The sequence below is a fragment of the Podarcis tiliguerta genome, assembly GCF_965153285.1.
Source record: "Podarcis tiliguerta genome assembly, chromosome: 12".
Taxonomy (NCBI): domain Eukaryota; kingdom Metazoa; phylum Chordata; class Lepidosauria; order Squamata; family Lacertidae; genus Podarcis; species Podarcis tiliguerta.
Window position 1 is genome coordinate 13,703,718 of NC_139545.1, and position 26,638 is coordinate 13,730,355.

Sequence of the window (26,638 nt, forward strand, 5' to 3'; positions counted from 1 at the left end):
GGGCTGCCTTCAGATGTCTTCTAAAAGTCTGGTAGTTGTTTTTCTCTTTGACATCTGGTGGGAGGGCATTCCACAGGGTGGGTGCCACTACCAAGAAGGCCCTCTGCCTGGTTCCCTGTAACTTGGCTTCTCGCAGCAAGGGAACCGCCAGAAGGCCCTCGACCCTGGACCTCAGTGTCCGGGCAGAATGATGGAGGTGGAGACACTCCTTCAGGTATACTGGACCGAGGCAGTTTAGGGCTTTAAAGGTCAGCATCAAAACTTTGAATTGTGCTCAGAAACGTACAGGGAGCCAATGTAGGACTTTCAAGACCGGTGTTATGTGGTCTCGGCGGCCGCTCCCAGTCACCAGTCTAGCTGCCGCATTCTGGATTAGTTGTAGTTTCCGGGTCACCTTCAAAGGTAGTCCCACATAGAGCGCATTGCAGTAGTCCATTCCAAAGCAATTATTGGACACATGTGGGTGGGGGCTTGATACAATGCCAGAAAATAATGGGTGCAATCAGAACGAGCCCTGTGCTTGCATGCTTTGTGATTCTCTCCCCCCATCACTTCCAATTTAGTGGCAAACCCTCATTTGCTTTTGCCTTGATACTGGGCAAACGGTGGCATATGCAAACTGCAGTTTACAGGCAAACCAAGATTGCAAACCACAGTTTTAACTGCATAATAATTGCATGGTTTTGCCATTTTCTAAATCTCTTAACATTGAGACAAATATTGGGGTGGCTCCCGGCATCATGGAATCATAGTGAGAGACCCATAGAACCAGTCATTATTTTTTTAAAGTGACTCTTTAGAGATGGTAACACCAAGGTTGCAGGTTCGATCCTCCTATATTGCAGGGGGTTGGATTAGATGATCTTCAGGGTCCCTTCCAACTCTACAATTCTATGATTCTTTTTTAAAAAAATGACAAGGTGGGTCACAAAAAACCACCTTGGGGGCAGGATGCAGCCAATGGAACATGGTTAGTTGGTCTTGTTTTACATGATAGATATAAATGCTTGTATGTAAATTCTGCATCAGTATTTTGGAGTGGCTGCCTATGTAATAAAAACAAGCTTCTCAGAAGTTGAATGAATGGAAGCAGGGCACTGAAGATGGACTGGTGTTAATGGTCCCTTTATACTAGAGCCTTGTGTGTACGCTGGAGTCAGTGGTTGGGGACTGCTGTCCTAATCCAGCCCTTGCAGAACTGGTGCCCTCCAGATGTTGTTGAACTACAACTCCCATCAGCCCCAGCCAGCTTTGCTGCAATCCAACAACACCTGGAGGGCACCAGGTTGATGAATGTTGATCTAAACCTTTTCACCATTGCCACTGGTCCCCCCCCCCGTATTCCTCTCTTTCCAGGCCCGTGTTGTGGCAGTGCTGGACTGGGAACTTTCGACTATAGGGCATCCTCTGGCAGACTTCGCTTACACTGTTTCTCTCTGGTTTTGGCCCAGATCCCTCAAACATTTGCAAATGGCAAATTTCCAGTATATAAACAATATTGCAGGTATGCACCCATCTTTCTTTATATGTTCTGTGCCTATGTATTGGGGGGTCACCAACCTTTGGGGACCAGTGAGCTGAATGAAGGTCCTCGCTAGAGCGATGAGAGCCACTTGCTACAAATTTTAGGGTTCCTTTATTATATCATTTCCTTCATGGAGAAGAGAAATGGATTTGGGGTGAGGAATTTTTATAGTAGATACTGTCTTTCCACCGTGGTTCCTGCCCATTTCCATCTTGCACATTAAGGTTTTGAAAGACTACCATCCTAGTGAAGAGGAACTGAGCTGGTTGTCTTTTGTCTGCTCCCTGCCTTCAAATTATCTCCTAACATTATCTTGATGGTCTCCATTCAAGGGGTGGATAGATTGTACTTGGCAACTAAATTTACATGTGCTGATTTTTATGCAAGGAACTCAAGGTATGCCTGGATGCCTTTCGGGAGCCGAGGCTGGGATCAGACTGGTACGAGGGGCACAAAAATTCATGATGGGGTACCTCTTGTCATATTAGGTTATACCACTTACCTTGCATGTGCCACGATCTAGTAATAATCCACAGAATAAGTTCATATGGACACACACACCTTTTCACAACCAGACTTTTTTTGTATTAGAAACTCAATAGGGTAAAGGAAGTTCCTGCTGCCAGCTTCACGTGACTGGCAGGCAGCAACACACAGCCTGAGCAAGTGGGATTATCTCCATTGCTCCTCTCTGTTTTTCCCACCTGCCACCCCCACCAAAGTTTTTTTTAAAAAAGGTTTATCTGTGGGGTAAAGGAATTACCAACTGCCAGCTCCATGTGACTGGTAGGCAACAACAGCTCAGTGTATGCCTATGAGATGTGGGAGCATTCTCACATAAGCACTGCATTGGATACAACCTGTTAGTTATCTCAGTTGCTACAGCATGAGACTCTTAATCTCAAGGTTGTGTGTTTGAGCCCCATATTAGGCAGAAGATTCTTGTTTTGCAGGGGCTTGGTATAGATGACCCTTGCCGTTCCTTCCAGCTCTATCTCTCTATGATTCTATGATCTGATAGCTATATTGCTGTGTGAGAAAATAGATGCAGTACTAGTACAGTGGATGCTCTGGTTGCGAACGTGATCCATGCGGGAAGCACTTTTGCAACCCGCAGCGTTTGCAACCAGCAGCGCCGCATCTGTGCATGCGCGAGTTGCGATTCTGCACTTCTGCGCATGCGCCAAAACCTGGAAGTAACCCGTTCTGGTACTTCTGGGTTCGGCACGGTGCACAACCCGAAATCGCGCAACCCGAAGCGTCTGTAACCCAAGGTATGACTGTATATCTATTTACACCCCTGTTGCATACAATTAAGACAACAACAACCCTGTGTAACCGGCACACCAAAGCCAAGTTTTCACATTATTCCGTATCAATTTCCTAGGAATTCCTTCAGCTGAAGAAGTGATCGCGACGTACTGTCGCTGCAGAGGTATCAGTGCTTCTGTGCCCAACCTGAATTTCTTCCTTGCTCTCTCGTATTTTAAAGTGGCTTCAATAATGCAGGTAATAGTTGTGGCTATAAATATATCTACCCGTTTTAAACATATTTTTAAGTTTCAGGGAGAAATACTGCAAACCACACTCCTACAATAATGTTAGTGAAGTTTTTTGAAGTTCAACAAGAAATTGAGTGTTACTTTGATGTGCATCTTTCCTAGAATGTGATCAGATATGTCTCAGGCATGTGTCAATCACACCATTCAGATGCCCCTTAACATTCACATGAACACAAAATTTAATAACTGGGTGGCAGCGGGGAACCAGTCCTGTTTTTGGCTCACCTTAAACACTGGCAGATCCAGCTGTGAGATTTTGCGGGGCTAGTTGAAATTATTACTACTACCATACTTCATATTTAGTTTTCCACAGCCTACAGGAGCTGGATTTTAGCCACCTGCAGTGGGTTTGTGTCAGTGTCCTCAACACCCCAACATTAAAAAAAAATAAACAGCTCTGGAACATCAACAACATTGTCTTACACTGAATGTAACGAGAGAGAGAGAGAGACATTACAGTTCTTTTGTAATTCAAGAAAACCTTTAATAAAAAGTATTTCAAAATAAAATAACAAAGGTCGTTATATATTACTTTAGCTAGTAAGAAACAACAGCTCTCCAAATTTTATATTTTATCAGTTGTTTCAGAGGCAGAATTGTTTGGGTGTTCAGTACTAAGTGTTGTGCCATTTCACAATTTCTACATGACATATTGTTTTAGCAAGTGGGTTCTTGAATGAAATAAAAAGCCAAATCACATATACTTTTGTTTATATGTTCCTTAGGGCATCTATGCCAGATACCTTCAGGGAAATTCCGTTGCGGAAAACAGCCACAAGTTTGGCAGTATGGTGAAACCTTTGGCAGAAACTGGATTACTGGTATCAAAAAAGTAAGAATGGTTTATTCAGAATATATTTTTTTTAAATGGCAACGAGTTCACTCCAAAGCAGTTGAGGTCCTAATGTGGGGTATTGCATGAGGAGTCAGGGAGATGAATTTGTTTCTGCTTTAAGGCTATGTAGCTGAAGAAAAATGTCATTACTGTCCCATCTGGGTTTTTCTTCTAGAACATCTTTTGCCACTGAGAGTCAGCCCTGTACCACAGGAGAATTATTCCACCAGTCTAAAGAGGGCAAAGAAGTACTTGAAGCGGTGAAGGATTTCATGAAGAAATATGTTTTCCCAGCTGAAATGGTGAGACATATGATGTAGCATATTCAGAACACTGGTACTAATCAGGCACAGATTGAGAGCCTAATCATTGATTAGGAACAGAAATGTGGCTTAATTTTGCCCTGGTTTATTAAGATTTCTCTAGTATATGATTCAACAGTACAGTGGTACCTCGGGTTAAGTACTTAATTCGTTCCGGAGGTCCGTACTTAACCTGAAACTGTTCTTAACCTGAAGCACCACTTTAGCTAATGGGGCCTCCTGCTGCTGCCGCACCGCCGGAGCACAATTTCTGTTCTCATCCTGAAGCAAAGTTCTTAACCTGAAGCAATATTTCTGGGTTAGCAGAGTCTGTAACCTGAAGAGTATGTAACCCGAGGTACCACTGTACTGATTTGTGGTTGTCAAAGTAAGACACAGATTTAGTTATTTAGCAGTTATGGGGAATCTGCTGCTCTCCATCTGTCGTTAGACTTCAGCTTCCATCAAACAACATGGCTATGAGCAGAGATGATGAGAGTTCAAGTCCAGTACAGCTTTGCCCTCCCTGCTGTCAGGTCTAGTTCCTCCCTCAGTGCCAGAAGGCAGAGGTGATCCCATGCAAAGGTTATTAGGACTCCTGTATCATTCATAGTTTTACAGAGAGGCATAGGTGCCAGATCCTGGGGGCTGAGGCACTTTTACACCCCCCCCCCCCAATGTTTTTTTATTAGTGGGTGGGCCCCAATTTTCAGAAGTTATTTGACTCTGCCCCATGGTACATCACAATGCCATGCTCGCGACATCGGGTGCGCATGATGTCAAGACGACACATCAGGCCTCCTCAATCATCTTGAGAAGTTGATGCCTCTACAGAAAGGGGATTTTAGCTGGTGCAACTTGTCTCATCGCTGGCCACCAGGACCAGCTGCAAGCCTGAGTTGCCTCATAACAAAATGTGGCCTGGTAACTCACCTCCTGGGTTGGTGTCCTCACCCCAGGGGCATGCAGTAGCAGCAGCAGCAGCATCTGTTTGCTAAATCGGGCACCTGGGAAATGCCTGCCATTTTAAACCCACCGCAAACAAAACATTGACCCATGGCATTATGGGAAATTTTAATGGTGGATAGCTTTCAGACCCAGCCATCTAGTGCAGGGGCCCCAAGACAGGCAATAGTGGTGGGCCTTTCTAAGGTCCAATGGTACAGTTAGGTAAATGACACTCTAGACATACAGTGGTACCTCGGGTTAAGTACTTAATTCGTTCCGGAGGTCCGTTCTTAACCTGAAACTGTTCTTAACCTGAAGCACCATTTTAGCTGATGGGGCCTCCTGCTGCCGCCGCGCCACCGGAGCCCAATTTCTGTTCTCATCCTGAAGCAAAGTTCTTAACCTGAAGCACTATTTCTTGGTTTACAGAGTCTGTAACCTGAAGTGTATGCAACCTGAAGCATATGTAACCTGAGGTACCACTGTAATGGTTTTACAGGAGTCCTTTTATTTTACAGTGGTACCTCGGGTTACAAACACTTCGGGTTACAAACTCCGCTAACCCAGAAGTAGTACCTCGGGTTGAGAACTTTGCCCCAGGATGAGAACGGAAATTGTGCGCCAGCGGCACAGCAGCAGTGGGAGGCCCCATTAGCGAAAGCGCGCCTCGGGTTAAGAACAGTTTTGGGTTAAGAACAGATCTCTGGAATGAATTAAGTTCGTAACCCGAGGTACCACTGTATTATTTTCTATTTATATGACACCCATCTGACTGGGCTGATCCCAGCCACTCTGGGTGGCTCCCAACAAAAGATTGAAAGCACAATAAAACATCAAACATTTAAAAATTCCCTGTTTACTGGGCTGCCTTCAGATGTTTTTTGAAAGTCATATAGTCATTTAGATGTGTGAGGGAAATATTGCTTCACTATTCATCCAGTCTATTGGACTTCAGGTGCTCACATTCACAATTCTGTGTCTTTATGACTCTTTCCTCCAATTACTCACAAACCATATGAAAAGCAAAGTAAGTAGCTATCTAGTGAAATGTACTGAGGGGGGAAAAATGCACTGATGTGGCTTTATTGGCTGTTGTGTGTTCTCTGTTGATGTATTTTATTTTCCTAGGAAATGGTGGAGTATTACGCCAGAAATAAAAATTCGCCAGATGTATGGAAAAAGCCTGCCGTGATTGAGAGGCTGAAGGTACTTGTATTTTTTCACTTCTGTGGTGTTAATAATGGAAGGAATTACCTGATACAGTCCTGTAGCTGTGCAAATGTCACTTGAAGAATAGCTTATCTGATGTTTAGGGATCTTGTTCCAATTAAAATGGCAGGTAAAGTTTTGAAGAGAAAGCGTAGTTTATCACCCTGATCCACAGGCCTGATAAAATGGCGACGCTTTTGCTTTTAAAGCACTTTAGTTCAATTGATTTCAACTGCAGGCAAGCCTAGGCCAAATTTCTTTTGCACTTTCGCAGGCTTACACTCTGGGCCATTAATCCTAGATGTTTTGCTGAATAACATTGTGGAAAGACAGAAATCTCTGCAATGTGTAGTTTTTAATCTTCAGTTTCTATAACCAAGGAAGAAAAAATAATAATTTCACACTAAGACACCTTGTCAGGAGTAAGATGCTCTGACTCATTTGGGTTTCCTTAATGGAATTAGGTTGGTTGGAACCAGAGTTTAAGAACTGGTGTGTATATGAGAGACAGAGAGAGAGGGAGGGAGGGAGAAGGAAGGAAGGAAGGAAGGAAGGAGAGAAAGAGAAAGAGAAAGAGAAAGAGAAAGAGAAAGAAAGAAAGAAAGAAAGAAAGAAAGAAAGAAAGAAAGAAAGAAAGAAAGAAAGAAATACTGTATTTTTCGCCCTATAGGGCGCACCGGCCCATAGGGCGCACCTACTTTTTTGGGGGGGGGAATTCCCCCCCCAGCCGCGGGGCTGGGGCAGGGGAAGCCCGAGCTTCCCCCGACCCCACCCCCAGAACAGGCTGCTATCCGCAAGCCTGGGGAGCCCGCGGGAACTCCCGCCGGGCTCCCAGGGCTTGCGGACAGCTTCATGAAGCCCGGAGAGCGAGAGGGGTCGGTGCACACTCTCCAGGCTTCAGCGAAAGCCTGCATTCGCCCCATAGGACACACACACATTTCCCCTTCATTTTTGGAGGGGAAAGAGTGCGTCCTATAGGGCGAAAAATACGGTATATATATATAGAGAGAGAGAGAGAATAAGTGAAGCTGTTTATGGCAATGCCAGAACCAATAATTTTGCTTGGTGTTTTCTGAGTGCTGTGATTTCAATCAGATTGGCATTTATTTTATTGGGATTATATAAAAATACGTATATTTCCCCGAATGCTATAAGCATCCCAGCTCTTAAATTATTTATTTTATTATATTTAAGTAATATATATCCCACTTCTAGCTAAAATATTAGAATGGTCGTTCAGTGCCACCATGACTTGGCTGATCCCTCTGACTTCTCTCATCAGGAAAGGGCCAAGTCAGAGGGTCTCTGGAACCTTTTCCTGCCAGGGGTTAGTGGTCTTGGCCAGCTGGACTATGCCTTAATCGCAGAAGAGACTGGGAAGTGCTTCTTCGCACCCAACGTGTTCAACTGCCATGCCCCAGGTCAGTGAATTGTTATGACACTCATACCAGGGATCGTAGAATCACAGAGCTGTAGAGTTGGAAGGGACCTCAAGGGTTATCTAGTCCAGCCCGCTGCAATGCCCAATTTGGGACTCGAACCCATTACCCTGGGATTAAGAGTCTCATGCTCTAACCAACTGGTCTAATCTAGTACCTGACAGGGAACCTTTCTCAGCTCAAGTGCCACGCTTTCTCCTGAGGGACCGCATGCCAGAGACAGATGTGCATTAGACCTTTGACTGGTTCCTACAGACACCATTTGCACACCCCTCATCCTACATCTAGGAAGGTAGAAGCATTTTCAGAGTTAAGGGCACATTCCAGCCAGGCAAAAACACTCAAGGAGGGTACAAAGCAGGGCTGGTAACAGATGTGACCTTGGGAGTTGTCCTGAGGGCTGGATAATGAGTCCTGAGGTGCTGCATATGGCTCCCGGGCCTGAGGTTTCCCATCCTTGCCTCTATGCAGGGATCACTGTGTGTCTGATGGAGCGGGAACCGCAACAGCGTCTTTTCTGTTTGTCTCCGCCCAGACACAGGAAACATGGAGGTCCTGCACATGTATGGGACCCAAGAACAAAAGAAACAATGGCTGGAGCCTCTCCTAGAAGGGAAAATAAGTTCTTGCTTCTGCATGACAGGTAATGGTTTCTTCTCCTCCTCCTAAAAACTAAGGATTGTGATACGGTGCTACAAAAATCCTGCAATAGGGACTGCATGGTGACTTCTTACATTTGTATTACATACAGCGAAATATAACGGTTTTAGTATTGATAGTCCACAACAGTTCCTCTGTAGTATTTTGCCAGGAATATCTTTTCTTTATAATTTACATCTGCTCCAATTATTATTTTTTGTACGTTTGTCTTATTTTTATACTGTTTTTAAATAATTTGAGATGTTTATATGTTTTCTTATATAAGTGTGAAATTCAATAACCTGTAAGAAACATTGCAATAATAAAACAAATAGAGCTTGAACCAGATTTAAAATATTCCCTGTACTTCTCATCACCGTTCATCTTTCTACATCACATAGAATTGAATGTTGATAAGAATTCTCAACTAATAAATACACGTCAACATATATATTTGAGCTCTTTGACATTCTCCTTAGATTGACTTAGAAACAATCTGAGACAGTGGTGGCAAATCTATGGCACCTGTGCCAGAGTGGGCCTTCAGAGCCCTCTCTGTGGGCACACGCGCCATCGGTTCAATCCGCACCGTTGCTTGGGGTTGGCAAAGTGGGCAGGCGCCCCCCCCCAACCACTGTGGGCAGGAAACTCTCACTAGAGTTCCTCTGCCCCCCCCATGCCACTGCGAGCCAGAAATGGGTTATGTTTTGCTTGTGCGAGCCGGAGATTGTCTGCGGCGATTGGGCAGGAGATTGGCTTCCTCTGTATTAGTTTGGCGGCTGCCTCCCCCCAAAAAGCTCAGCAGACCTGGACATTCCCCCCAATGAAAGCTCAACAACAGTGTGCAACCCCCCCGCAAAGAAGTTCAACAACTCAGGGCAATTTGTGTTGGCACTTTGCGAGAAATAAGTGGGTTTTGGGTTGCAGTTTGGACACTCGGTCTTTAAAAGGTTCGCCACCGCTGATCTAAGATCTTCAGCAAAAGAAATAGTAAGGCCACTTCCCAAACCAATCAAGAAGGACCAGGAAAAATGCCAACCAGTCTGTGTGGTTCCCAGAAGTGCTTTAAAACAACTAGGGGAACATTAAAGGTAAAGGGACCCCTGACCATTAGGTCCAGTCGTGACAGACTCTGGGGTTGCGGCATTCATCTCGCTTTATTGGCCGAGGGAGCTGGTGTACAGCTTCTGGGTCATGTGGCCAGCATGATTAAGCCGCTTCTGGCGAACCAGAGCAGCGCATGGAAACGCCATTTACCTTCCCGCTGGAGCGGTACCTAGTTATCTACTTGCACTTTGATGTGCTTTCGAACTGCTAGATTGGCAGGAGCAGGGATCGAACAACGGGAGCTCACCCCGTTGCGGGGATTCGAACCGCCAACCTTCTGATCGGCAAGTCCTAGGCTCTGTGGTTTAACCCACAGCGCCACCCGTGTCCCATAGGGGAACATTAAGCAACATAATAAAAAGGTAAAGGGACCCCTGACAATTAAGTCCAGTCGCGAATGGCTGGGGTTGCGGTGCTCATCTCGCTTTACAGGCCGAGGGAGCCGGCGTTTGTCCGCTTCTGCAGTCAGTTTTTTCCGGGTCATGTGGCCAGCATGATTAAGCTGCTTTTGGCAGAACCAGAGCAGCACACGGAAACGCCGTTTACCTTCCTGCCGGAGCAACATAATGAAACCACATAAATAGACACATCATCTGCTGAGGGTGGTGGGGACAGACAGACTGCCTTTTCTCCTTGCAGGACCACTGATGCTGCTTCTATCACCTCTGCTTGGTGATAAAATGGGCTAAGTTAAATTCTGTTTTCAATTACTCCAGCTTCAGTAAGCCATGATTGGTATTTTGTTTGAACAGAACCTGGCGTCGCTTCGAGTGATGCCACCAATATGGAATGCAGCCTCGAGAGAGATGGAGACAGCTATGTGATCAACGGCCAAAAGTGGTGGAGCAGCGGTGAGTAAAACAAAATTTTCCTGGAATGATGAGGTCAGTTCTGTCTCAGAATTCTGTCCTCCCTACCATGTTTCCGTATTGACTGCATGAGGACTAAGAAAGATTACTTTTCTCTTTTTTTGCTAGCGTCATGCTTTAACAGGCCTTTTCATTTGCATGCTAGATATTCCATTTATATTTTATCTATGGATTAAGTCACACGGGACTCCAGCATTAAGGTTTGCTCCTGCACTTAGGTGAACTGAATCCTAGGGCCTTCTCCAACTGAGTGATCTATAAATAGTGGAGAATACACATTAATCGTGCTGAGTCTCAACGCTGTGCTGCGTACATGTAAACCAGTGTTTCCCAAACTTGGGCCCAAACTGGTTTTGGACTACAATTCCCATCATCCCTGATCACTCGTCCTGCTAACTAGGGATGATGGGAGTTGTAGTCCAAGAACAGCTGAAGTTTGGGAACCCCTGATGTAAACCAATGACTCCTTTGGAATATGTTTTACACAGAAGTTGTTTAACAATGTGTGAAGCTACAGACGTATCCATCTTTTGAATCGGAATACAGTGGTGCCTCGCAAGACGAAATTAATCCGTTCCGCGAGTCTCTTCGTCTTGCGGTTTTTTCGTCTTGCGAAGCACGGCTATTAGCGGCTTAGCGGCTATTAGCGGCTTAGCGGCTATTAGCGGCTTAGCGGCTTTAAGAAAAAGGAAACAAACTCGCAAGAACTCGCAAGACGTTTCATCTTGCGAAGCAAGCCCATAGGGAAATTTGTCTTGCGGAACGACTCAAAAAACGGAAAACTCTTTCGTCTAGCGAGTTTTTCGTCTTGCGAGGCATTCGTCTTGCGGGGCACCACTGTAGTATGGGATGCTAATTAGCTGATATCCCAAAACTTCTGCAAGGCGCAATAAGGGACCCTCCTGAATTTTGAGTTTGAAAGATTCCCTTATAAAATATCCCATAGTAGTTCAGGGATTGTTTTATACATGTGGTTCCTTTCTCTTCCGTTGAAGCTCTTTTATTGTATATAAAAATGAAGCATAATATATATTAATAAAATACAATAGGAATAACAGAACATAAGATTGTGTTGTGGGTGACTTAATGGAAATGCTGTAGGTGTTGTTACGTGACAGTTCTAATCGTATTAGGAAATTCTACCCATTAAATCCTGCACTTCAAATTCCATTAGATGAAGGAATCTAATGGCCACCGAAAAATTACTATTTGTGTAAATAAGTGTTTAGGTGTATTCTTGTCCACATAAGTATCCAGATGCCTTCTTGAGCAGCAACTGAACATGGCATCCCCATGTTTAGTATTCCATCTTTCAGGAACACAAGGCAACATGTACCCCATGTACCGATGCCATTATCCTATGCGTTTTCTGGATTCCTGTTCCACGTAAATTATCTGGGTGGAGAAAACTTAGCACAATGGCGCCAGGATTTATAGCAGGGCTTGGGGGGAAGCATTGATCCATTGGGGTTGTTGGACTCTGGCTCCCATCAACCCCCATCAGTATGATCAGTGGCAGGGCCGTCTTAAGCATATCCAGCGCTGTGGTGCAAAGATCCCGCCGGCGCCCTCCCCTTTCCCAGAGTTGACCTTTTTTTAGGACTGGAGGAGGTGGTCGGCGGCTGGAGGGCGGCTTCTCCTGTGGGGAAGAGGCAGAGGCTGGACGCGACACCTCCTGGCTCAGCTAGCCGCTTCGTGCCACGGTGGGCATGGCAGGCAGCACACCGAGCGAGCGAGGGCACGTGCGCCGCTCCCGCTGAGCATCGGCTTGGTTTTTTCCCTTTTAGCCTTCTGGCGACCCGCAGAATTTTGAGCCTGCAGGCTGAAAGGGAAAAAACAGAGCCGATGCTCAGCGGGAGCAGCGTACACATGCAGTGGCGTAGTGTGGGTTGTCAGCACCCAGGGCAAGGCAAGTAATTTGTGCCCCCTAACCCGGGGCAAGGCAAGTAATTTGCGCCCCCCCCGCTGCACTGTCCCTCCCCCAGATAGTCCCTCTCTCTCTCTCCGCACAGCACCGCACGCCTGGCACCCTCCCCTCCACAGTGGGCAGCGACCCGGCGGCTCAGATCAGATTCGCACAGCCAGCACTGCAGTGAGAGAGAGGGAGTGAGCCAGGTAGGGGCAGAGAGCTGCGAGTGCGAGCGCGCCCCCCCCCAGATGTTGCGCCCGGTGCGGCCAGCCCCCCCTGCACCCCCCACGCTACGCCACTGTACACATGCACCCTCGCTCACTCAGCGTGCTCGTTTGGTGTTGCCCGGACTCTTGCCTGACGCCCTCCAGAACTTGGCGCCCTGGCACCCTGTGCCACTAGCCTCGATGGGTCAGGGATAGTGGAAGCTGAAGCCCAACAACAGCTTTCTTTTTTTTTTTTTAAATGATATTTATTAAGAGTTTAATAGTTACAAAAAGGAAAAATAAAAAAATAAAAAAGATAGAGCAACAGTGAAAATTTAACAAACAGTACAACAAAAATAGAAAGAAAAAACAATACGGCAAAACATCAAGGGAAAAAAATTAAAGCATTTAAAAAAAGAAAAAAACACACACCCAAGTTTCAATTCATTATCTTTCATATGCTTATTTCCTCGACTTCCTCGCACCTCCCTTTTTTGTATTCTAGTTCAAAAGCTAATTCAACAAATCCTTTCCCTCTTTCTCAATTTTTGTTCTATAATTTATCCTAACACAATTTAACTTTATTTTTTCCATTTTAGCACATTAACAATTAATATTCATATAATTCTTAATAACACTTCTGCTAAAACCATGTAACTTCATTCCTACAGCTTTCCTTATCCCTGACCATTGGCCATACTGATGGGGGTGGAGTCCAATGCTTCCTCACCTCTACTTTATAGGATGATTTTATTTTATATAATAAGAACTGGCTTGCCATCATCTTTCCTGAGCCATGCTTCTCAAGGAAAAAACAGCCTTTAGGAAAATAGCTATTGAGTGATTCTACTCCCTCCATCTCCTTGCTACTAAGCAGGCTTATTTCCACTTGAACATTTCATTAGTATGTATTATTTGATGTTAGAAATAATGTGCAACATTTCCTGTATGCATAGATCATCCCATTTAAACTAGGTTATGTTGTCAGCAGAGAGCAGGTACGCTAGGTCCAGCTACCTGCTCGATTGGAGCAGCTTCATCCTACCACGTGAAGCGATCGCAGTCGATATTCAGTTCTTTTATCAAGGATCTCTCTGTGTCAACCCAGCACAGCCCAGGCATTGGCTGGCTTAAGCGAACACGGATTCCTTTCCTTCTCCCCATTTTCTAAATAGTGAAGCTACTGGTTTCTTGCCCAGAATCTTCATAGTCCACGGGCATTTCTTCATTCGCTGCGCTCTGCTGCCTTCTCCAGTAGCCGCAACGCTTTGCCATTTTGACCATGTGCATTTTGAAAGAGGCTCCCATAAAAAAATAAAGGATGGGGTTCAGGCAGCAGTGGAACAAAGCAATGCTGTTGGTCACCTGGAATACTATATCGATGGCTTTGCTCGTGCTGCAGTCTGTAATCAGCGGGTAGATAATGTCGATGGCTTTCCAAAGCTTGACGATGTTATAAGGCAGTTGCGTGACGATAAAGACTGACACCGCCGCGACAAGAACTTTCAGAGGCCGGCATTTTTTAACACTGGGGCTCGAAATGAGAGTTCTGGCCACAGCCGAGTAGCAAACCAGCATGATGAGGAAAGGCAGTGCAAAACTCAGCAGCATTTCTGCTATTTCGATGGTTACATTAATTACGTTCCCCGTGCTTTGAGGAAATGCGGGAAAACATGAAAGTCTGCTGTTGAACTCCACGACTGTGTTAAAGACAAGTTCAGGAATGCAAAGGAACATGGCAGCTGCCCAGACAAGGAAAGACGTTTTGACGCATTGGTTGATGGCCCCTGGTTTAGCTTGGGATTTGACAATGGCTTTGTATCTGTCGACGCTGATGCAGGCCAGAAATTGCATGCTAGCACTGAAGGTCATTGTGTAGATAGCAGACGTGATCTTGCATAAAGGAACACCTAGGACCCAACCGTGGGCGGCACTCGCAGCCCAAAAGGGAAGAGTGCAGAGCAGTAACAAATCGGCAATGGCCAAGTTCATGATGTATACATCCACCCTGGTCTTTAGTTTTCTGATGTAGGCGAAGAAGGCCACCACTAGGGAATTCCCAGCGAGCCCAACGAAGAAAACGACAGAGTAGAATGCCGGTAGGAACGAGGTGATGAATGCTCTGACCTCACCTTTGTAGCAAAGCATTTCGAAGGAAGCGTAGTCGAAAGTAGTGTTCAGTTCATAATCATCGTAGTGGTACCCTTCTGTAGAGAGCTCCATGGAAGAATCTGAAAGACAGGGTGGGGTGGAGGGAAGTTAATTGAACCCGTAGATGATAGTTTTCCAGGAAATTTTGGATTGGGGGAATTTCCTGTACAAATTAGGATGATTTCCAGCTTGCCTCAGAAGATTTCTTGATGCCCTACAATGTGATTCAAGGATGATGATGATGATGATGATTATATATTATATATTATTTCTACCCCGCCCATCTGGCTGGGTTTCCCCAGCCACTCTGGGCGGCTTTCAACACAGAATAAAACTTCAAACATTAAAAACTTCCCTAAACAGGGCTGCCTTCAGATGTCTTCTGAAAGTCAGATAGTTGTTTATTTCCTTGACCTCTGATGGGAGAGCGTTCCACAGGGCGGGCACCACCACCGAGAAGGCCCTCTGCCTGGTTCCCTGTAACCTCACTTTTCGCAGGGAGGGAACAGCCAGAAGGCCCTTGGCGCTGGACCTCAGTGTCTGGGCTGAACGATGGGGGTGGAGACGCTCCTTCAGATATACTGGGCCAAGGCCGTTTAGGCTTTAAAGGTCAGCACCAACACTTTGAATTGTGTTCAGAAACATACTGGGAGCCAATGTAGGTCTTTCAAGACCGGTGTTATATGGTCTTGGCAGCCACTCCCAGTCACCAGTCTAGCTGCCGCATTCTGGATTAGTTGCAGAAGGAAGTGTGTTCGTTTCATTTTTGTTTAGTAAAGGGAGATAAATACCTTTTGTTACATCAGAAAATGTACTGATGTCCTAGAGAGTGATCTCATTTTGCATGTTTATTTTACTTTTATTTCATAAAGAAAGCTAAAGCAATTGAAACTGTCACGCTTGTTTAACATTATATTTTTGCAGCTGGCATCCATTCATTCTTATGAATGAACAATGTGGGGAGGGGTTTTTGCTCCACATCATTGGTGGCATTTGGAAATAGATTTTAAATACTTGAATCAAAGGCTCCAGACAAACGCTATAATCTTCAAGGGCTCTTACCTGCATGCAGGTCTAAACTAGGCATTACAATGAATAAATACATGGTTGTGGGTAAATATAGCACCTCCTCTCCCCCATTCCATCCTTACTATTACAACAGCCTCCAACCATTAGCAGCCAACTCCTAGGGCCAAATAGTCTCCCCCCCCCCCCGTAAAATATTTGAGGGAGCTGGACCCCTCCAAAGTTAGTGGGCATTGCCATTCCATGCGTCTGTGCAGTGGCGTAGCGTGGGGGGTGCAGGGGGGCCGGCCGCACCGGGCGCAACATCTGGGGGTTAGGGTTAGGGGGCGCAAATCCACGGGTTAGGGGGCGCAAATTACTTGCCTTGCCCCGGGTGCTGACAACCCACGCTACGCCACTGCGTCTGTGCACTGCAGCATGTGATCGTTTATGCAGGGTAGGGGTTTATTTGCCCCCCCCCCATATTTTATTCAAGTTGGCACCCCTGGGAGCCAACGATGTGAAGTGGGACCATGTCATCAGAAAAACAGACTCTCAGTTTAGATGGTATTAATTTGTGAGCAAAGACCCAGAATCACGCCAAAAGAAAATACATCAGAAAACTTATTAAAAGTAAATGGTAAAAATTGCAAATATGTACGATGAAGGCAATGTAAACGATGCATTTATAAACAACGATACAAAATAAACAGTGAGCTATATAAAAAACGATTGCAGTATAATAATATATGCTTACAGCGAGACTAGTCCGGGCAGTAAAGCCCTGCAGCTTTCAAAATTAAGATAAGGCAGGAATGCCAAACCTGCGGCTTTCTTTCAACGGTTTGCCCTTGAAGTTCTTGATCCAAGTAATTAATTTCAGCTGAGTTGGCGGAGGACTCCTGGGCTGTCCTTTTTGTTTTCCTGAAGCTTCGAATGAGCAGATGGATACAGGAAGTCCTTTTCTTAGATGTCGGCGGCTAGATTCCTGATAGTCTCTCAAATTGTTCCTCCGTGCGCCCGTGTGAAATCTTCCAACATCTAACTAATTGTAGCCGGTGGGATTTCTTTCGCTGATCGACAAAGATCCCAAGTATTATTTTTTTTTAAAGTCGAAAAGTTTTCTCTTGCCTGGGGATATTCCAGCCTCCCACTTTCCTCCATAAACAGCTAGGTGACTGCTGTGGCTGGTTGGAATGGCTGGTTTCCAAGACTCTATAATACTTTTAACAGTGGTGGGCTTTGTTATTTTCCACCTGGCTGCTTTAAATTTGGATTGCAGGGAGTTGGACTAGACAACCCTTTTCCCTTCCAACTCTACAATTCTGTGATCATCTGCCTGTCCCCTAGGAACCCCATCCTTTTATCTGTGTGCGTTTTATCCCCCTTGGCTTCTGTCTTTCGGCGGCACTAGTGCCATGGGATGTTTGAGAGCAGGATTTTATCTGTACAAATAAGAGGTTAGAGCACCAGGAGGGCTGCACCCTTCCAGTTGCAGGCAGAGCAATGGGCACAAATTTAACGATCAGTACAGTAGTCTTGCGTCTTTTTTGGGCACCTTTCAGCTGGGAAGGATGCAGCAGCTCATGGCACCCTGTGCCCCCTCCCCAAACTGCACCTGGGGCAACAGCCCCCCCTCCCAGCCCCTCCATGCTACGCCTCTGGGAATCCTGCAAGGGAAAAGGACCGTAAGCCTAGTAGTAGCAGCAGAGCCCAGTCCCAGCTTTAATTCCCAGCGCCTCCCTCTTGTAAACGCCAGAGAGCCGCGGCTAGGTCACATCTGTCCTGCACATCTAGAGCACTCTGATGCCACCTTAGCAGTCATTACTCCCCACCCCACCCCAAAGAATCCTGGGAGTTGTAGTTCGTTAAGGGTGCTGGGAACAGTAGCTCCGCGAGAGTTCTCCCAACAACTCTCAGCACCCTTCGCAAACTGCAGCATCCGGGAAGCCACTTGAGGGAACACACACACACACACACACACACACACACACACAGCAAAAGGTCACTGCAGACTGTTTTCTAATCATTTATAAAAATGATAAAATGAAATTGCGGACCTGTTTTCCTCTTTTCAGGAGCTGCTTCATTGAATTCCTCCTGTGCAATGCTGTTTTGGTTTCTGACTCACAATTATTCTCCAGAACCACCCCGCCTTTCGTTTCCATTCTATTTCCTCCGCCCACCCTCATTTGCCAGCAATACTTGTGCTTTCCTGGAAAACATCTGTTTCAGTTGAGCCAAAGGGCAGCTCCGTTTGCTGGCTCAGCGTTGCCTTTTAACCTGAAAGACAGAAAAAACTTTGTTGAGAACCCAGTTATTGGTGTGGAGTTTCGACAATGGGAATAGGATTGAGGTAGAAGTTTGGTCAGGGTTGCTAAGCATATTTTAGCTCAGATAAGAGCTGCGTATGCACCATGCCTTTAAAGCACATCTCTTTCCCGCCCAGCTCCCCTAAAAATCCTGCGCACTGAAGTTTGCTGATGCAGGGCTGATCAGTGGCAGTATGGCCTATAGGCAGGTATCTGGCTTTAAATGGAGGGTGCCCCATTCCCCTGCTGCAGCACAACTGTCATATACTCAACACAGTCTGCTAAAAATTGTTTGCATGCCTCAAATCGGTATTTCAAAATATTATGTTTCATGCATCCTAACAACCAGACCAACAAGTCAGTTAAGCCAGTTTAAATCTGGGTGGTTTGTGGATCATTTCAGACAGCTGAATGTGTGGGATTTCCACCTTAAGCTGCCCTTTCCCGAATCTGACTGTTGGTCTATAAAGTCCAGTACAGTCATAACTTGGTTTTTGAACAGCCTAGTTCTCAAACGCCTTGACTCCGAAACGATCAAAAGCTGGAAGTGAGCATTCTTTTGGAAGCCGAACATCCAACAGGGCTTCTGCAGCTTCTGATTGGCTGCAGCAGCTTCTTGCAGCCAATCAGAAGCCGCGCTTCGGTTTTCGAAGGTTTTGGAAGTCGAACGGACTTCTGGAACTGATTCCGTTCGACTTCCAAGGTACCACTGTACTGTCTGCTCTGACTGGCATTTGGGTCTCCATGTTTTCTTTTCCCATCAGCTGCTCTTTTTAACTGGGGACAGAGTTTGCTTTCAAGTAAATGTGTACCTAGGAATGTCGTTTCTTGCTAAATGAGATGGGATTAGTATCACAGCCTTTTAGCCCAACCCTAAAACTGTTCACTGGGAACTTGTCCATTTTGTAGGAGCTGGAAATCCAGACTGCAAGTTTGCTATTGTGATGGCCAGAGATAAAAACACATCTGCATCCAGGTAAGAAGAAAACCGTGATAAAATGTTAAGCCAGGTCTGAAAATGGGTCCATCTAACTCGGTATTGTCTCTGCTAGGAGTTCCCAGACTGTGGTCTGAGAGCTGCGCTGAAACCTGTCTGTGAATTTGTGGTTGAAGATGGGAGATGGCACATCCATCACATTAAATATCCATATCGAGTTTGAATTGTATTTGTTTTGCTACTTCCTTATATTCTATTTTTATACAAAAGCAGTATCTCCAAATGCAAAACAGATGTCCTTATGAACAGAGGAAGCTCAAGAAGGGCTATGGCATGCAAGAAGAGGCTGTCACCACTGCATAGTGACCAAGGGGGAAGACCACCTTGTGTCCTTCCTGGCCGAGTCAGTCTTATGCAAGTGCTTGCATGCAACTGCACAATACCTTGCACGAGCCTTGACCCCGGCATCCGTGCTCACACTGGCTGAACCTGGACCAGTCAGTAGCTATGGCACTGAACAAGACACCTCACCTGCCTTCCCATCCCTGCCATTGAAGTCCCGTAGGTTAGGTATGCTTTGCATACTTTGCAAGCCAAGAGGTTCGATCCTTGCATCTCAGGGAACAGCTGGCCAAGACCCCTACTGGAAATCCTGTGGAACTTTTGCCCATTAGGCGCTGTGGGTTAAACCACAGAGCCTAGGGCTTGCCGATCAGAAGGTCGGCAGTTCAAATCCCCATGACGAGGTGAGCTCCCGTTGCCCAGTCCCTGCTCCTGCCAACCTAGCAGTTCGAAAGCACGTCAAAGTGCAAGTAGATAAATAGGTACCGCTCCGGCAGGAAGGTAAACGGTGTTTCCGTGCACTGCTCTGGTTCGCCAGAAGCGGCTTAGTCATGCTGGCCATATGACGCTGTATGCTGGCTCCCCCGGCCAATAAAGCGAGATGAGCGCCGCAACCCCAGAGTCGGCCACAACTGGACCTAATGGTCAGGGGTCCCTTTACAGACCAGAGAGGGGGAACCTTTTTAAGTCTGAGGGATATATATCCTTCTGGGCCACCCTCAGAAAGGGGCCACACTGCGGTAGAGGCGAAAGCAGGCAGAGCAACAAATGTGGGGGTTACCTTTGTGCAGCAGGCAACACATTCTCATGTCCCTCTATCTTGCCAGAGTTCAAGGACATATTCCAGCTAGGCAAAAATAGTGCCAAGCGGGGTCGGTGAGTGGCAGGGCCTCAGGAAAGTTCCAAGGGCCAGATTGAAAGGTCTGAAGGGCCAGATTGAGCCTCCAGGTCTGAGCTTCCCTATTCCTGGTGTGGGCATTACTGGACCAATGGCAGCTTTCTGTGTCCATTAATACTCAGCTGCTGCTCAAGAGGTAGAGGTAATAAAGGTTTAGGTGCCAGATTTCTAGTTTCAGTGCCTCTCTCTCAGGGCCGGATTTAGGTTTGAGGAGGCCCTAAACTACTGAAGGTAATGGAACCCTTTATATGTCCAGCTGTCCTTGTCAACAACAAATTGTCACTGTTTTTTGTGTTGAATATATGCTATATGGTAATTTATGGACCTAATAGGTATCTAAAACCATTTGCACATAACAAAATATGTATTATATCAAAGTACACCCAGTTTTATTTTCCTTTAAATTTTTTGGGGCCCCCAAGAGAGTGGGGCTCTAAGCTATAGCTTGTTTAGCTTATACATAAATCAGGTACTGCACTCTCTCTCATCTGTTTTTTTTAAACTCACAGTTAATTCCCAGCACCACTTTTTTTTTTATTTTTAGATATAAACAGCACAGTATGATCATTGTGCCAATGGATACACCAGGTGTCAAACTTATAAGGCCTCTTTCAGTCTTTGGATACTGGGGTAAGTTGGTTTGCCAAATACATACGATCATCATTGTCATCATCAAGCTCCTTCCAAGCGCTCGGATTTGGCTCCTAGCTCTCGGTGCCCTAACTGGTCTGAGCTATTGCTTTAATTCAGGCATAGGCAAACTTGGCCCTCCAGATGTTTTGAGACTACAATTCCCATAATCCCTGACCACTGGTCCTGCTAGCTAGAGATCATAGGACTTGTAGGCCAAAAACATCTGGAGGGCCGAGTTTGCCTATGCCTGCTTTAATTTAAGCCACTAATTAAATGGGTGTCCCTTACTCTCGCTCTGTCACTGATGCTCTGTCACTGGATTGGAGACACTTAATTCTCACAGAATCGTAGAGTTTGAAGCGACCACAAGGGTCATCAACCCCCTGCAATGCAGGACTATTTTGCACAATGTGGGACTCGAACCCAGGACCTTTGATTAAGCTCTACTGACTGAGCTGTCCCATAGGTCAGGGCTCCCTGTAGCTCATGGAGCTGCTGCTGTTGGGCTGCTATACTGTGCATACTGGTCGAATCACCACAGGCGCAGATCCTGCAGCTTTAAAATATGTACATACTGTACATACTGGTCGGTGGTTCGAATCCCCACAATGGGGTGAGCTCCCGTTGCTCGGTCCCTGCTCCTGCCAACCTAGCAGTTCGAAAGCACATCAAAGTGCAAGTAGATAAATAGGTACAGCTCTGGTGGGAAGGCAAATGGCGTTTCCGTGCGCTGCTCTGGTTCACCAGAAGCGGCTTAGTCATGCTGGCCACATGACTCGGAAGCTGTACGCCGGCTCCCTCGGCCAATAAAGCGAGATGAGCGCCGCAACCCCAGAGTCGGCCACGACTGGACCTAATGGTCAGGGGTCCCTTTACCTTTATATACTGACGCTAGTGATTTCCCTCAGCTGACACTTGCCTTTGTTCTTTTCACAACTTTATAGATTATTTCCATGGCGGACATTTTGAGGTGCATTTTAACAACGTCCGCGTACCTGCCTCTCATTTAATCCTTGGTGAGTCTCAACATTTCTTTGCTAGAGAAGTTTTTTTACATTTGATGTTTTATATGTGCTGTAAGTTGCCCAGAGTTGGTGGGGAAGACCCAGCCAGATGGGTGGGGTATAAATAATAAAAAGTATTCTTATTTATTATTACAGAGCTCTGCAAAACTCTGCTGCAACCTCTTCCCACCTGGTGCCCTGCGTATGTTTTGGGCTCCAACTCTGATCAGCCCCAGCTAGCCTGGGGTTGGTGGGAGTTCTCATTCAAAACACCTGGACAAACTGACCTCGTCTAAGGTCATTTTTTTTAGTGTTCCCTTGTATCCCCACTGAAATTTCAGCAGTCTCTCCACTGTTATGTGCTAGCTATGGAACAACACCACCTTAGTGGTGCAGATGCAACCTTGTTCCCAGAAAGGCAGACCACCTTTCTGTCTCTCTCTCTGAACCCAGGAGAAGGAAGAGGATTTGAAATCGCGCAAGGAAGACTTGGGCCAGGCCGCATACATCATTGCATGCGGTCCATAGGGGCAGCCGAAACTGCTCTGCAGATCCTGTGCAAGCGTTCAGCCCAGAGGGTGGCATTTGGGAAGAAGCTCTACCATCATGTGAGTTGAGTCTCTGCTTCTGTAGGCGTAACTCTTTCCTTAGCTCAAAGGGGCGTCAGATCCAGTGACAGGAGGCGTAGCTAACGCTTCAGTAGCACACTAGGAAGCAGAATGTTTATAATATAAATTTTATTTATATCCCGCCCTCCCCAGCCGAAGCCGGGCTCAGGGCGGCTAACAACAATAAAACAGTACAAAAGTACAGCACAAGCAACACTCTAAAATCATTCATTATAAAATTAATTAATTCAAGCCACTGGCAACCATTGGGCCAGAGCTCTGCGAAGATTGCCGAGGGAGGGAGTCAGGCTGTGCCCTGGCCAAAGGCCTGGTGGAACAGCTCTGTCTTGCAGGCCCTGCGGAAAGATGTCAAGTCCCGCAGGGCCCTGGTCTCTTGTGACAGAGTGTTCCACCAGATCGGAGCCACGGCCGAAAAAGCCCTGGCTCTAGTTGAGGCCAGCCTAACTTCTCTGTGGCCTGGGACCTTCAATATGTACCCGTAAGTTTCTCTGTGGGGCATATGTGCTAGATAAGAGACAGTTTTGAACTAGATGGACCAATAGTCTGATGTTGCGCAAGGCGGGTCCCTGTGTTCTCGTGCTGTTCAAAATATCTCATGAAAGGGACCACTGGGCAGCAGTGATTGGGAAAGAATAAAATAAAATTGAGAATACAGGCTTCCTCTCATTTACGCAGAGGTCATGGTGCATGTCAGCAGAGCATGCATAACACCCCATTCTGCCCCCGCCTTGCCCTCTTCCGGTGCTGAACATGGTGTTCCGGTTGCGATTGCACATGCATTGAATGCGCACAAAATGGGAGTTGCTTGTAAAGTCTTTCAAAGTCGTTTAGCTCTTATAGTTTCTATCACCATTAGCAAAAATTGCTAGTTTTAGCATGCATCGGTGTACTGTGGTTCACGAGCATGATTCTTCAAATCATCTTCCAACTGGAGGTATGCATCCTGATACTGTCCAAAATTGCAGATCTACATTAAGTATCCACGTCCAAGTAAGAGCACTAGGAGAAGGTTCAGTGAGATAGGGTGCGTTACTTAAGCGGGGTGCTAATTTCCACGTTTCTTTGGTTATCCTTATGACTGCAGGAAGTTGTCGCTCACTGGATTGCTGAATGCCGCATTGCTATTGAACAGGCAAGGCTGCTGACGTTGAAAGCAGCCAGCAAAATAGATGCCATGGGCAACAAAGAAGCCAGAAAAGAGGTAACAGGGCAAAGTGCTGCAAGCTGGAGAAAATAGCATCTTGTTAGCAGATGTGTCTTAAGTCAAGGATAACTGGGGTGGAGTCCTTCAGGGGTTGTGGACTACAGCTCCCATCATCCTTGACCACTGGCTATGCTGGCTTGGGGCTCGTGGGAGAGCACTATCTTAGCTTTCCTGACCTAGGAAATAGAATTTCACCATCTCTGCCAATAGCAAAAAAATCCATTATTTCATACCTGGACAATCCCACCTGTGTGTACCTTGAATCCTGGACGCCTTGTAAGTCAAACGTTTTGGCTCCCAAAGGCCGCAAACCCAGAAGTGAGTGTTCCGGTTTGCGAACGTTCTTTGGAACACGAATGTCTGCCGCGGCTTCTGATTGGCTTCCTGCAGCCAATCGGAAGCCACATCTTGGTTTCCAAACGTTTTGGAAGTTGAACGGATTTCCAGAACGGATTCTGTTTGACTTCCAAGGTACGACTGTATTTTGGCAAATACAGCAACCTTGTAATTTTTCTTGGCGAACATGTCGTGGATTTAGTGCAAGCAGCCTTGGCTCAGGGGCACGGCATCTATTTTGGATGCAGAAGGTCACCTTGCCTGGAAAGCCCCTGCCAGTCAGTGCAGGAGGACCAATGGTATGACTTGTTCCTATACATGGCAGACCATTCCAATATGACTTATAGCAATCAACACAGTCTTCCAGCTTTCGAGAAAGCAAACAGAATTTGATCAGGAACTGCATTTTTTGTTTCAATTCAATGCTGTTTCTTTACCTTTGTGCCCTTATCTCTAGGGAGCACCTAGTAGGCTTCGTGGCTGAGTGGATATTTCAGCTTGGGTCTCCTGATCTGAGTCTGACCCTCTAGCTATGTGCTACAAAGATCACTTTGGCTATTCTTATTCAACTGTGGCTATCGACAAGTTCAACTGGAAGATCACCAAATTCTCAACAATCAGTGTTCTTGCTTAAGCTGGCTGGATTAGATTGGCTCTGTAGGACTGTGCCTGCTCTGGATTTTCTCAAAGCAACTTTTAGTAAGCAGCCTAGAAATTACAACCTCCCACTACACCAGCAAGCATGCTCCCTTTGTGTATGTTGTCATGCACCCAGAGTCATCCTGGCTTTTAGGCAAGTTGCAAAACAGCAAACACAAACGCTCACAAATGTGTCCAGTGGCATGGGGGTGCTTCGCATCTTTTCTGAATTGCAAGCCTGCTTGTCGTCATAGGGTTTTGCTTGTTTGTTCATGAGCAAATCTTTTTTATCTTCATCTTTACAGGTTGCGATGATCAAAGTGGTGGCCCCCCGAGCAGTCCTTAAAGTGATTGACTGTGCCATTCAAGTTTGTGGAGGTGCCGGAGTCTCCCAAGACTTCCCATTGGCTGAAATGTAAGTGAAAGTTATTTTTAGAAGAGGCTAATATTATAAGCCAAACACATCCCACGAGCTGTGTGTGGTGGCACAGCAGAGGCTCAAAGCTCCTCCTTTAACTGCCAACACACAGGTGCCGTGTCAAGCTCCTGCTATGTTTGCACATAAAGCTGAGCCATAGTTTACTTTAACCATGGTTTGTTCAACAAACCACAAGTTGTCTCGCAGATGAGATAACAAGCCTTGTTTCTCCAAAGCTTGCTCTTGCTTTGAGTCTCAGTTGTTTGGAAGCACATGGGGTAAGGTGGAAAAGGTGAGCCAACAAACCATGCTTAATCTAAGCTGTTGGGACTGAATTAAAAAATTTCCTTTGCTCACATTCTAATCTAAAAAATTAGGACTTTTTTTTTTAAAAAAAAGGTATAGTAGCTGAGCTTAGTTTTATTTAAAGAATGTATCTAGTGCTCTCTTATTCAAAAGTTAGTCTGAGAGTAATAAAAAATTAAAATTCACAGTCCAAGCTTCTGAGCCATAAGCGTTATATGCATTTATGGTCATTTAATCCTGGGAATTTTGCCCTAGCAGAAATCCATGTACAGTACTGTGTCCCACAACTTTTGCACAGTGGGGTTGATTGGATTTGACCTACAAAGTCCTTTCCAAAGCCGAATCTGTATATGGCATTATTCTTCTGAACTGCTTGGAGGTGTTTTTGTTTTACAGTCAAGCAGTGTAAAAGTGGTTTTTAAATAAAAAAAATGATTCTGCTGAAGTTGCACATTTTAAAAGCCCCACTGACTGCGCTGAAAGAGCCAAGATGCTCATGAGACTTACAGCGGTCTCCAACTTGTTTGCCTCCAGATGTTCCTGACTACAACTCCCATCAGTTTTGGCCGGCATAGTCAGTGGTGAGGGGAGTTGTAGTCTTGCAACATCTGGAGGGCATCAGCTTGGGCTAGAGTATGAGGTCTGTACCATCGAAAGCCGTCCTTGGTATGTTAAGAGAAGGTGGGGAGTGACAGAGCATGAGACTTTTGATCTCAGGGTTCATGGGTTTGAGCCTCACAATTCCCTTCTAACTCTACAATTCTATATATTTAGAGGTAGAGACCCAAGGCATAAACCAGCAAGCCTTCCTGTTGTGTTGCTGAAATGGCCAGACCACCTGCAACTGCTTTGTCCTCCTGCAGGTTTGCCTACGTCCGGACGTTACGCATAGCAGACGGGCCCGATGAAGTTCACCTCTCCGTAATTGCAAGACAAGAGCTGCAGGACCAAGCCAAGCACCTGAGTGCACATCTGTAATATTTTGCTTGCTTAAAGTCGTGATGGTACAGCAATCATTTTAAACCATTTTCTTTAAGTTAGGTTGAAAGCTTATGGGGCAGGGGACTGTAGATTTGACACTGTTCTCAATTATGGATATTTCTTAAGTAAACTCACTCTTACTAATTCTACTAGCAACAATTCCTTTACTGATCTTTCACTTGCAGACAAAATGGCTTCACTCAGAAGCTTACGTGTTGGGCCATCTAAACCCAAGGGGGAAGGTCTAGAATAGGCCTGCCATCAGAATTTTTATCTCTTTCCCTGCAGTTGGT

General features: G+C 45.8%; 2 protein-coding genes across 7 annotated transcripts in view; one reads left to right on the plus strand and one right to left on the minus strand.

The window, feature by feature from the left end:
- Nucleotides 1–26,489, plus strand: part of ACAD11 (acyl-CoA dehydrogenase family member 11) — a 41,187-nt gene extending 14,698 nt beyond the window's left edge. For all 3 annotated transcript variants that reach the window (XM_083404861.1, XM_083404860.1, XM_083404862.1), the window contains 15 exons: nt 1,357–1,504; nt 2,913–3,034; nt 3,813–3,919; nt 4,098–4,224; nt 6,301–6,378; nt 7,664–7,802; nt 8,356–8,463; nt 10,319–10,417; nt 18,928–18,994; nt 20,740–20,825; nt 21,773–21,844; nt 22,286–22,440; nt 23,546–23,662; nt 24,946–25,055; nt 26,228–26,489. In XM_083404861.1, the coding sequence (XP_083260987.1) occupies nt 1,357–1,504; nt 2,913–3,034; nt 3,813–3,919; nt 4,098–4,224; nt 6,301–6,378; nt 7,664–7,802; nt 8,356–8,463; nt 10,319–10,417; nt 18,928–18,994; nt 20,740–20,825; nt 21,773–21,844; nt 22,286–22,440; nt 23,546–23,662; nt 24,946–25,055; nt 26,228–26,342 (1,650 nt within the window). In that variant the 3' untranslated portion in view covers nt 26,343–26,489. The remainder of the gene's footprint in view (nt 1–1,356; nt 1,505–2,912; nt 3,035–3,812; nt 3,920–4,097; nt 4,225–6,300; nt 6,379–7,663; nt 7,803–8,355; nt 8,464–10,318; nt 10,418–18,927; nt 18,995–20,739; nt 20,826–21,772; nt 21,845–22,285; nt 22,441–23,545; nt 23,663–24,945; nt 25,056–26,227) is intronic.
- ACKR4 (atypical chemokine receptor 4) lies at nt 11,410–18,921 on the minus strand. Of its 4 annotated transcripts, XR_014503360.1 has the most exons (5): nt 17,767–18,921; nt 16,464–16,636; nt 13,220–14,781; nt 12,651–12,789; nt 11,410–12,185 (listed from the first exon to the last, which is right to left on the minus strand). XR_014503360.1 is itself a non-coding variant. In XM_083405141.1 (3 exons), the coding sequence occupies exon 3, from the start codon at nt 14,771–14,773 to the stop codon at nt 13,718–13,720; it is 1,056 nt and encodes a 351-aa protein (XP_083261267.1). In that variant the 5' UTR covers nt 14,774–14,781; nt 16,531–16,779; nt 17,767–18,921; the 3' UTR covers nt 13,224–13,717. The 4 variants fall into 4 exon arrangements, 3 of the variants coding, with proteins under 3 accessions (XP_083261267.1, XP_083261265.1, XP_083261266.1); XM_083405141.1 differs by lacking the exons at nt 11,410–12,185; nt 12,651–12,789 and having other exon boundaries at nt 13,224–14,781; nt 16,531–16,779; XM_083405139.1 differs by lacking the exons at nt 11,410–12,185; nt 12,651–12,789 and having other exon boundaries at nt 13,224–14,781; nt 16,464–16,779.
- Nucleotides 26,490–26,638: the final 149 nt, after the last annotated feature.